Source organism: Thalia democratica, chromosome 1 (assembly GCF_965202585.1).
Source record: "Thalia democratica chromosome 1, ktThaDemo2.hap1.1, whole genome shotgun sequence".
NCBI lineage: Eukaryota > Metazoa > Chordata > Thaliacea > Salpida > Salpidae > Thalia > Thalia democratica.
Genome location: NC_139165.1, coordinates 65,452,306 through 65,464,873, shown reverse-complemented (window position 1 = coordinate 65,464,873; position 12,568 = coordinate 65,452,306). Strand labels below are relative to the sequence as shown.

The 12,568-nt window shown below is 26.5% G+C and overlaps 1 protein-coding gene across 2 annotated transcripts; it reads right to left on the bottom strand.

Annotated features, from left to right (window-relative positions):
* Positions 1–2,804: 2,804 nt before the first annotated feature.
* LOC145832715 (protein arginine N-methyltransferase 6-like) lies at positions 2,805–11,389 on the bottom strand. 2 transcript variants are annotated; one of them, XM_082940032.1, is made up of 6 exons: positions 11,126–11,389; positions 10,694–10,807; positions 6,971–7,131; positions 6,082–6,256; positions 4,703–4,849; positions 2,805–3,427 (listed from the first exon to the last, which is right to left on the bottom strand). In XM_082940032.1, the coding sequence occupies exons 1-6, from the start codon at positions 11,297–11,299 to the stop codon at positions 2,984–2,986; spliced, it is 1,215 nt and encodes a 404-aa protein (XP_082796158.1). In that variant the 5' UTR covers positions 11,300–11,389; the 3' UTR covers positions 2,805–2,983. The 2 variants fall into 2 exon arrangements, with proteins under 2 accessions (XP_082796158.1, XP_082796168.1); XM_082940042.1 differs by having other exon boundaries at positions 2,805–3,403.
* Between the last annotated feature and the right edge of the window lie 1,179 nt (positions 11,390–12,568).

The window sequence follows — 12,568 nt, the reverse complement described above, 5'->3', positions numbered from 1 at the left end:
GGCGCCGAGGTCTGCGATTTAATAGGCTTATACATTCTAAGCGAAATATCCCCAATCACAGGTCCATCAAATATAGGCTTATATAGAGATGATGGTCTTGCAATTATAAAACAATCCTCTGGAACCACCCTTGAAAAAATAAAAAAAATCCCTTATAAAAAAATTTCTTCAATAGGCTTTGAAATTACAATTGATATTGGCAACACTAGCACAGAATTTCTCGACGTCTCCCTGGACCTATCCCTAAACACCTACAGTCCCTACCGTAAACCTAATTCCAAAACTAGCTACATTAACAACAATTTCAACCATCCTAAAAATATACGTAACAATATACCAAAAATGATTGAAAAAAGATTATGCAAACTATCTAAAAATGAAGAAGTTTTTATTAACATCAAAGGCTTATACCAAAATGCATTAAACAAAAGTAATTTTAAATATAATTTAACCTACAAGCAATTTAAAAGTACAAACATTAACAAAATTAGAAAAAGAAATTGCATTTATTACAATCCCCCCTTTTGTAATTCTGTACAGACTAAAATTGGCAAACTTTTCCTGGATTTAGTAGATAAACATTTTAACAAAGACAGCATCTACCACAAAATAATTAACAGAAATTGTATAAAAATATCATAATGCTGCACACCAAATGTAATGGCCCTTATAAATTCACACAACAAAAAATTCATGAAAAATTCAGATAATAAACGAAAAACTTTGTAATTGTAGATCAAAAACAAACTGCCCCGTGGATAACAAGTGTTGCCTAAATAACGTAATATATCAAGCTAAAGTTTCCACATCCGTAAATGACCACAAAATTTATATTGGTTCAATCAAAAGAACATTTAAGTTTAGATATAATGAACACAAAACCTCTTTCTTAAAACCTTTTAAAAGCAAACCCAAAAATTGTACCCAACTTGCAAATCACCTATTGGATCTATACAGTAACCATATAAAATACTCAATTGAATGGAAAATAGTAGAATCAGTAAAATCTAACACAAACCATACTAACATGTGCTCTTTATGTAACCTAGAAAGACTCCATATAGCCCTAGCAGAACCTTAAACAAGAGAAACGAACTGATAACCCAATGCCGACATTACTTAAATGAATATTTATAGTTTATATCTCACATAAGTATAAATTCTACTAAGATATTTTTTTATTTGTACATTCATTATAATAGTATTCCCATTCTCAGTCTTAAACTGTTAATTTTTTTTCTCTTTTTCAACTCTGTTTATTAATAAAATATATTTCATTAAGATATAAGATAAATTGTGCATGCTTTATAACATACCCATTTCCAGTTGTAAATTACTATTATTGTTTTTTTTTTAGTTGAATTAGTATAATTTTTTGAGTTGGATTATTAGTAGATTATACTCTCTTTGATTATCTCTCAAATAAATATATTTAATTTTTATGTTATTTTTTATATTTAACATATGAATTCTAACCCTCATTCTATTTTTCGCTTATCAAATATTTTCCACAAAAAGCCATTTTATTCTTTGTCATCATAATATAACTGTGTTAACAACAACAACGATGCTTTCATAAAATTTTTTAATGTTTACTCCCTGGTTTTATTTTTAACATTATTACATTATTAATTTATTATTAGAACCATGTGCTTAATAATATGTATCTACTACTCCATAACTTCTAACTCTGTAAAGGATTAATCTTTTTTAATCCATTAGATATCAATACCCCACTGTATACCATGGTTTACTTGTATTGTTTATAGACTATAATTTAATAGTTTTTGAATTCAAGGTTGTTTAGCATCAATATAATTTTTAATTTATTTATAATTTTTTTTGTAAAAAAACTTAACTCAAACCAATTTTTAATTATTTGTCATTTTTACCATTATTATTTTACTACAGATTTACGGTTTGAAAATCCGCTCTGCGGTGAAACTGAGTAATTGTTTATTCTCAAAAATAATAAAATATTAATTTTTCAACATAAGTAGCCTTAATGGATAAAGTTTTCAACCAAAACTTTTTGAGTACGCACTGTATGAGTTTTTTGAGAACCATTTGTCATGGACAAGACATTAAAAGGTATCAGTGGTGTGCGACTCCATAAGGTTCTTCGTGCACCAGGTCCCAGGACAAAATACTTGAGCGTCTTTTTTTATGTCGTTTAATAAACTATAACACTAAAGCGAAAGAAAAGTGTTTTTTTTTTCTGGATGCTTTGTAATGTTGTGGATCTTTTTTATAAATAAATTAAAAAAAATAACATATAGTTAAATAAAAATGTAACAACTTTATTTGTCTTAGTTTACTTTTTTTTGATAAACCACTCTTATGTGTAATTTTACTTTATTTATCGATAAAAAAAAATTTAAAGCCTGTAAAAAAATGTGTAAGTGCAAATAGGTCAAGATTACTGTTAACAATAACTTTTAATATAAAGTATTAAAAGAGATTCCTAAAAATTGTTTATAAGTTTAAAATAAAACATAATATATTTTGTTTTGTAACTCATATAATTATTAATTGATTTTTCTGTCTTACATACGCTAAAAATAAAATTCTAAATAAAAGTTAAAACTGGAAAACAAAAAAATTATATCCTTTAATATACGTAAACGCAAGTTACAACAATAAATCGATTATTAGTTAAATTCAATAAAAAAAGCACATTCTTATCATCAAAAATATAAATGCTTTTATCTAAGCAAAACAATAAAATATTATTCGTAACTAAATAATCATTAATTTTAACTTCTTGTTTATTGATCATTAAAAATGTAGCTTTAATAAAGGTGTACAACTAATCAAACTTTTGTTAAACAGTTTAAAAAAAAAAGACGGAAAACAACTTTACTACAGATATTGTGTTTTTGTACATTAAATTTACCTAATATATTACGTACAAACATCAAATTAGTAGGGCCAGCAGACTTTTTGACAAAATTCCTAGAATTAACACAAACGCAGGTTAAAATCAGTCACTGATAGCAGAGGACAAGGCTTTACGGTCTGCAGGGGTCTCATAACCCATCAGGTATTTTTGAACAGACCAACTCTCACCGTTGTCCTGGGAACCGTTTTCGTTTTTATTGCTTCCAGACACACTGCACTTAAACTCGATATCAAGAAATCGCGTGTTGGCGGAGTTGGGAGAGAGCAGTACGTCGCATTTGATGCGCGAGTCCTGTTCGATATCAGTTCCGCGTTTCAAGTATAAAATTGACTGCTTCCAATGAGTTTCTGCTTGGTAAGGCGAGGTAGAAAGCACTACAGTTTGTTGGATGTTTTTCGCTACGCTGTTTGAATCAATGTTGTTTTGTTTTGGTTCGCCTGGCGTTTTGAAACCGGAGCTGGTGCAAGTTGGAAACACTGCGTCGAACCACAACGCTATTCCCTTTTTTTTGAAAGTATTTAAATGCTGCATACGGTTTTGTTTATTTATTATAAAAAAACACACTTACACAAAGGGTTTGTGTAAAGATTTGTTTTAGAAAAATATTGTGTACACACTTTTTTAAAGTTTAAAGTTTTTTAGTCTTTTCCAATCTTTTTTAAAAGTTACTACATGTAAATTCACGAAATGTGTTATAAATTTAAATTAGTTTCATATAAAGCAAATACTTCTATATTTTAGGTTAATAGGTTTTTATTACCAATTTACCATTTTGTTTAAATAAAACAAATTAAACACTTTAAATAAAAAATAACTATATTGAATAAAATATAAAACAATGTATACTAATGATCACAAATTTATAGGTATGTTAAGTTTTAATTATCATTGGCCAATGCTATTTAAAAGTTTCGTTAGCCTTAGAAAATAATTTTATTAATTTAATTGTTTGTTGTACAGCTTAATTTTAGTTTTACTTTGTAGTAATTAAAATTTAAAAAAACATAGACAAATCTTAACTTTGTTTTCAAATTAAGTTTTTTCTTAGTTTAACATTTTTACTAAATAAATTAATTTAATCTCTAATAAACCGTAAAATATTTTATACTTATCTGTGTTTAAAGAAACCATTAGTTTTAAAGCTTAGATATTAACTAAAACTTTAAAAATAATAGAAAATTAAGGTTATACTATAAGGTTTGTTTAAAAAACTTTTTTTTTGTATACTAAATTTATAAACTATTTATATCGTTTTAATTTTTTTATTGAGAAAAGCTAGTTAAAACTCATTTGCTTGAATTGTTTGCTCGAAGTATTACTACAGCGTACATTTAATTAGGAAGTATTCATTCTTTTAATTGTTTAAATAAATTTTTAATTAAAATTTAAACATGACTTTACAATATTATAAAAGCATAACCGCATAAGAATTTAAAGATTTCTGTTTGTATAATGCACATATGGATTTAAGAAAAAAAACCGTTGCCTCTGTAGGCTTATATATATTAAAACACATGTCGACCAAAATAATTCTTAAGTTAAATGCATAATTAGTGCAGCAGTTGCAAAGAAATAACAAGGAAAAGCCGTCAGAATCAATAAACAAATTAGCGCTCGCGACGAAAAAACGCGTCGGAATGAAATAAAAAAAATACTTTTTCTTTTCTGAAAATTTGTTTTGCTTCGCGTCCAAATCAAGCCAATAAAATTAAACGCGAACACCGAACGGTTATTCTGATGACTCAAAAAAAAAAACTTGTCCGATCGCGAACGGACATGAATAATTAACGAGCGATTTACCTGCAGAGTGGCCGAGCCGAAGCTGCGAAAGGTGAGCTGATTGTGCACGCGCTGAAGGTGCTCGAGCTCCACAGCGTACAAATCGATGGTGCAGAAGCGTTGTGGGTGCGACAGAATATTTTCCACGTTCACTTGCTTCACCATCACCTGTTCGGTAAAAAGATTACATTTAGATATGTAGATGCTTTTTTTTTTCCTAAATTAATTTTAAATTGTAGTTATTTTTTGATTGAAATAAGGAAATTACGTATTACTTAAACAAAAATAGAAAACAACAAATACTACTTTTTGTTTGATTCCTGTAAAAACCCAAAACACGACTATAAATTTTTACTCAAGTCAACGCTTTTTTGAATTACAAAATAAATAGTTTGGGTAATAAAATTAAGTAGTATTATTATATTACAACATTATTTTTATTAATGTTGCATGATCAACTACTATTTCATAAGAAAATTTGTATATCTATATTACATATTAAAACTTGTTTGCTAAGTCCTAAGTTTTTTTAAAAGTAATTCTTAATTATAAGTGTATAGTTTTTAAATAAAATTTAAGCTGTTTATGAATATTTTTACAAATTAATATTTTTTCTTAGCTTTAATTTTTTTTGTAGCTGGAAAAGTTAAACAGTTTTTTTTTACCAAAAGAATTTAATTGTACAATTTAGTTTTTCTAAGTATATTTTAATCTTTATAAGAAACTTTTATCTATTATCTTTTTTTTTTTTAAAGTTTATTATGCAATATCATTCTGCAAAGTTTAAATATACTTAAAAATACCAAACTGTACAATTAAACTCTATAACATTTACCAAACAATTTTTTTTACTTATTATACATGTAAAACTAACATCAGTTTATATATGAAAGCAAAAACGATTAGAATTTGTGTTGTTAATAGAGCTATAACATTAATGAGTTATCTAATGCTAAAGTAAATTTATGAAATTAGTAAAAAAAGGAGAAATATAGATTTACAAAAATAAAACTATCGAAGTTTTAAGAAAATCAAGTAAACAATTAGCTGGATAGTTTTAACAACAGGAAAATGCAATCTAGCTTTCTACTAAATCAAATCTATATAATTTAAAGAATGAATTTTGTATATACGACATTATAATTCCTTATGATTTTGGACAATGTTTTACAAAGTTGTATCAATGCTTATTACATTATAATAACTAAAAAAAAGGTAAAAAAAAGGAGTACTGTTTCGTAAACGTTAATAAAAAAAACAAGTTACTTAATGAGATATAATGCTGCACAGATTCTACAAAGAAATAGTTGTTTTAATGTGTAAATAAAGATTTTTAAAACTAAGTATTAATACGTTTGTTTACTACAAGTTTAAAACAAATAATTATGCATGTTACAAACCTCTTTTGAGAATGATCGTCTTGCAAATCCAGTTAAACAACTCATATCAACACCGTAGCATTCATTCATATCGTTCCAAAAATTCACCTTTTCGTTAACAATGTCATCATCACTCACCGGTGAGCAATAAACAGCAGCTATCTCAGGCACAATGAGCCCTCCTTTTTTCAACCATCTTAAATTTTATAAGCATTTTAATTAATACGGTACAAAAGCCTTTAAAAAATTATAGACATGCTTTTACAGATGTATACATCACAACTGTGATTTCAAAAGTGAACACAGAAATAGTTTGACTGCGTAGAGAAATGTATACTATTAGTGAGTTTGTTTTTAAATACATACATTGTATAATATTGCATTTTAAGATAAATTTAATGTTCTAATTTGACTTGAAAATTATATTTAATATTTTAAAATTGATTTTATCTATTATACTATTATGCATTAAAAATCTAAGTCATTAAGTATAAGTAATTTTAATATAAAAATTAAAAAAAAACTTCTGCAACAATTTATAATAAATACTTTATAATAATAACTGAACAGCTAATAATTGACTTATAATAAGAACTAGCCGGAGTAATCAAAAGTTATTTTGACTAAATATCTATTATATTCATTGTAATATACTGACCTTAGACCTACAAAGTTTTAAACTTTTTACAATAAATTTTCTCAGAATGATAATTATATCAAAAAGTACAGTAATTAACATGTGAAAATTATAAACTTCGGAATGATTAATAGGAAAGTGAACTTAAAGTCCCAGAGTTTTTTAAGTTTTAAAACTAGCCTTAGAATCCCTTCAATAAAAAAGTGTCAAAAACTTACTTGGAATCTGATGGTAACATAATAAAAGAAATTATTTACAGTTAAAAAAAAGTACCTGTCTCTGGCCACTATAACAGATGACAACATAGATTCATATAGAAGACAATACCCCATCCATTCACTGACTATAACATCTACTTTTTCTGGAAGAGTCACTTCTTCTAATATACCTTGTATTATCTCAACTTGGCTTTCTACACCATTCAGTTTTACAACCTATATAAATATTTTAAGTAAAAAGTAGTTTTAAAAGTTTGATACATCTTAAAGTAGTTTAAGGTATAAATATGTATATATAATATGATATAAATATGAACTGAAAGACTTCACTTCTATAAATAATAAATTTTAATTTAAATAAAAATATAGTTTACTCCCATCGAACCGACTGGTTTTAGATTGGAAGTCCAAGTACCTCTTAACAACTTTTATTGAAAAATTAATGATTACTTTACAGACAAGAAAAGACAGAAAACTTTACTTTATATAGTTTTATAATTTGAATTCTTTTTCACCATGTTGTTTTTGTTACTAATGTTACACATGTTCATTTTAAATTAGACAACTTACGAAGCTTATTTAATGATACCCACTACCAAGTAATATTAGCTACTGTGATCAAATAATTAACTATGAACAAAATAAATAAAAAACATAACAAACACAGTAATAAAACAAAAGATGAATTAAAAAATATATAGTAAACAAAAAAAAAGAAAAGAAATCATTCTGATTACTTTTCCCTGGGTTCTTTAAAGAGTTGTTTTTTTTTTCTTGTTTAAGTAAAAAACTTTAGTTAATAGATGATTTCCTTTTTTTGCAGCCATTAACAAGCTTTAAACTCATCAGTGCTAACATTTATGCTCCTTAGGTCTTACTTGCAGATTTCCTTAAAATGCTTGACGATCATGTTTGTGTATGCCAACAACCAATTGCTGTACAATAGAGACTTATATAACTTGTTGTCCATCTTCAGACATGAGCAAACTAGCAAAATTTGCGCTGGTGAAGGCCTAATAAAATTTCATTAGGGGTTAGATCAGTATGTAACATTTTCTCTTTGTTGATCTTTTGTGCTATCCTATTCTAATGATACAACAGAGACATTAAAGGAGGAAGATGTCGTTTTTTTCTCCTTTTACACTGTATAACAGAGTACTGCAAACACAGAGGCAGAGTTGAAGCTAGGCATAGGGTTACTTAACTTTCATTACCAAAATCTTTTCAAATCAGTCAAGAAAATGTGCTTGACACCTTACTAGTGAAGCTATAAAACCAGAGTGTATTTAATATAAATACAGGTTATGTTTTTAGGCTTAAATAGTACTGAGATCTAAATAAATAGTCTCCAAGCACTCAAGCTAACATGTGTGTTTTACTTACGAGTAGCTTACAATGCTTAAATTACAAATAATGTATTTTTAACATATTATCTATTGCAACAAACAAGTAAAATCTATTAAATTTTAATGATAGTGAGTATAGAAACGGCTAATAGTCTTGAAAAAATAATTGTTAGACAAAGGAACTCACAGCATTTAATTCTTTTATCAATTTTCTTAAATTCGTAGCTACTTCACTATACGTTGAACTTAATTAGATGTTGCGAAGATCATGCAAAGTTTATTTGATGATGCAATGATGGTAACTAGAAACAAAACACAGCAGAGCAGGCTAAAATACTAACGCTTACTTGAAAATAAAACGCAGATTTATACGCATTGAAAAGAATTTATCTTCTTTGAACGAACAAAGTTATTTATTTTTTTGGCAACTTGTCTTGAAAACTTTAAAAAGTATTCATTTTTATATACATATTTAGTTCTAAAATTAATTATTTCTTAAAAATATAAAGTAATGTAAACTTTTGGCACAAAACAATTGATTACTGTGTGTAAAGATGCATTTGATGCACCATTCGAGCCAGTGTATACAAAGTTTTCATGATACGCAGTTAATTTAAAAGACTTCTGAATATTTTGCACTCGGCGAGGGAGTATTTCTAAGGGAGTAAGAAAATATCTCACAACCCAAAAATTTTAGAGCATAAATCAGAAAAAGTAAGTAATGCAACTGCAAAGAAAAATGCAAGGTTGATAGCAAGTTTGTACTAACAATGCCATTTGTAGAGGGACAATAGTAACAGCAAAGAACATCAAACAATACATTGTCACTCAAATAGTCAATATAGTTAAGGCCATAGGGGGGGGTATACCATGTTTTTTACAAGTTGATCTTATTTTATAGAGTTTTTACTTAACTTCAAGATGTTTTTTACCGTTTTTAAAAATTCGAATTAGTTTCTGAGATATGACCAGCCAAAGTAGGGCCGCATAACAGGTTCCTTATGGGGAAGGAAAACTAAAACGGCGAAAAAAGACTAATGCATTCAAAATCTATCTCCTCCTTCATTTTTTAAGCAATCTTCTTCAAACTTTTACAGTCTATTCTTTATACAATAACAAAAAAACGTTATTTGTGACCTTAAAAAATTTCAAGTAAAAATATCTTTTTTTTGTAATTTTATGACAAAAATAAAAAAAAAAAGTGATTTTTCATCAAAAAAAATTTTTTTTTACAAAAAAAAGGTATTTTTATTTAAGATTTTTTTAAGTCACAAATAACGTTTTTTTGTTATTGTATAAAGAATAGACTGTGAAACTTTGAAGAAGATTGCTTAAAAAATGAAGGAGGAGATAGATTTTGAATGCATTAGTCTTTTTTCGCCGTTTTAGTTTTCCTTCCCCATAAGGAACCTGTTATGCGGCCCGACTTTGGCTGGTCATATCTCAGAAACTAATTCGAATTTTTAAAAACGGTAAAAAACATCTTGAAGTTAAGTAAAAACTCTATAAAATAAGATCAACTTGTAAAAAACATGGTCTACCCCCCCCTATGGCCTTAAACACTTAAAAGTAAACGTTAGTTTAATAACAGATAGAAACTTTAAAAAACTCTTTTTAAATATATTTAGGATCTAAAAGATAGAAATGTAGACTTTTATATTAGCTAGAAAATTTTAAAACAAAAAGAAACAGCTGTACTCATTCTAGTATTAAAAAAAAAGATTTAAAAGTTTAACAAAATTAAGCTCTAAATTTAAAAAAAAAACTTTACACAGGGTGGCCACTGGTTTTTGAGAAATTTCTTACAATTTTTTGAAAGTACACATATTTAGGTCTATTAGTTAAACATAATTAGTTTAAATTAAGTATAAGGTAAAAAACTTTGTTGAACAGTATAACAACACTGAAAAGCTACTTTAAATGTGTTTCTTAATAAAAATGTTGTAGATATTGACAATATTTTTTATCTATATGATAGATTTTTCGTGTCATCACAAAAATTTTACTACTTAACATGTAAAAATTGTTTAAAATTCTTGGTTATTCCAGATTTTTCAGTGATTTTTGTTCAAAATTCCAGGTTTCTTTCAAAATTTCTAAAACTCCAGTTTTTTTTAGCCTATACTGTCGAATTCCAGGTTTTACCAAGATTCCAGGTTTAGTTGCCACCCTGTTTACAGTATTTGTCAATATCCTTTTAAACTAGAATTTCAAATAACTTTGAATGATTTTTCAAATCTAAAATATCTGCTTTTAAACTAACTAATTTCAATTTGTAATAATGCAAAAATTAGTTTAAAATTTGAAAATTTTGATATATGCTATACTCTATAAATTTATTGACAATTTAGTCTACCTTTGAATGCCAGTGAAACAATTGCATAATAAAAATTGTTGTGTTTTATTCAAAAAAGGATATATATTATTATAACCTTTTTAGCTTGTTGAGCAATGTTGCTAGCTTCAACTGCATATACTTTTTTTGCTCCTGCCTTTGCACAAAAAACACTTAAAATACCAGTTCCTGCTCCAACATCTAGAACTACCTTAAAAACATTTATTATGTAAAAAAGTGTTGCCTTGAAAGAATATTAAAAGTTATTCTTTAAAAATTGATTTGAATACCTATCATAAAAAGACAATCTTTTCATACAAATTTATATATCTAGTTTAAAACTTACATAGTATATTCTTTAAAAGCTATTCTTTAACAATTGATTTGAATATCTATCATAAAAAGACAATTTTTTCATACAAATTTGTACATCTAGTTCAAAACTTACATAGCCTTTAATAGTTATTCATTCACTTTCAAATAAAAAAATTAAAACTAATAAGTTAAAACAACGTAAAGAAAAACAAACTTTGTTTTTAATACGATCTGCAAGGGCATATATGGCATTTTTATAAGCATTTGTTCTAACTTCATCACTCAGCATTTCTTCATGAACTGCAATGTCAGCATAAGAATCAAAGTACAAACTGTCATCACCACTCCTAGACATCCGCATCTTTTTTGCAGCAAAATCATGAGTCATTTTTGTTATAGAGAAGTAAATGTCTTCTCAAACGATCTTAGTTTTTAACTGGACATTAAATTTGACTTATTAATTTTCTTCACAAATTAACTTTAACTAAAACCTAAAAAAAACATTAATCATTAAATAAAAAACTAAGCGGTAGTTTTCAACAGACAAAGTTTTTACAAGTTTCTAACATTTTAGATTTCTTCGAAATGAAGAATATTATTACAAATAAAAACTATACATTCTAGACTGGAAAAGGTAATTTCACCTAATCTTTTTTACAATGCATAAAAACTAGAGTAAAATTATAAAAATTTTAGCTAATTTTTTACTTCAAATAAACAAAACTAGTAAAAGAAAAACTAAAATTTATAATTGACTAAAGCTATTTAAAGCATTTACAAAATGTACCTTATATTTTGGATTAGTTTTAAAAATGCTTTTTGAGACAACATTTAAAGTAAATTTAAATACTTTGGAAATTTTTTTAAGATGCTAAAAATAAGATTAAAAAATATATAACATTTATTGTAAGCTTAAATAGTTTAAATTGACTTAAGTTTAAATAGTTTAAATTGTATTTACAAGTAGTTTTTTTTTTTGTTAACTTTTTACAAGTTTTACAAGTTTACTTTAACAAGTTTTTGTTAACTGTCTTTTACACAAAATAGTTAACTTCAGCCATAGGGGGGGTAAGCCATGTTTTTTACAAGTTGATCTTATTTTATAGAGTTTTTACTAAGCTTCAAGTTGCTTTTTACCGTTTTTAAAAATTCGAATTAGTTTTCGAGATATGACCGGCCAAAGTCGGGCCGCATAACAGGTTCCTTATGGGGAAGAAAAAACTAAAACGGCGAAAAAAGACTAATGCATTCAAAATCTATCTCCTCCTTCATTTTTTAAGCAATCTTCTTCAAACTTTCACAGTCTATTCTTTATACAATAACAAAAAAACGTTATTTGTGACTTTAAAAAATTTCAAGTAAAAATACCTTTTTTAAAAAAAAATAAAAATTTTTTGATAAAAAATCACTTTTTTTTTTTTTTTGTCATAAAATTTTTATTTTTTTAAATTATTAAAATTCACAAATAACGTTTTTTTCTTATAATGTAAGGAACATTTCCTAAAAATTTGAAGAAGATTGCTTGAAAAATGAAGGAGAAGATAGATTTTAAAGCCCGTTTTTAAAAACTCGAGAAAAACGGCTTTAAAGTTACCCTTTATATACCCTTTATAAAGACAACCCTTTATATAACCGGTCATAAAAAAAAAGTTACTTA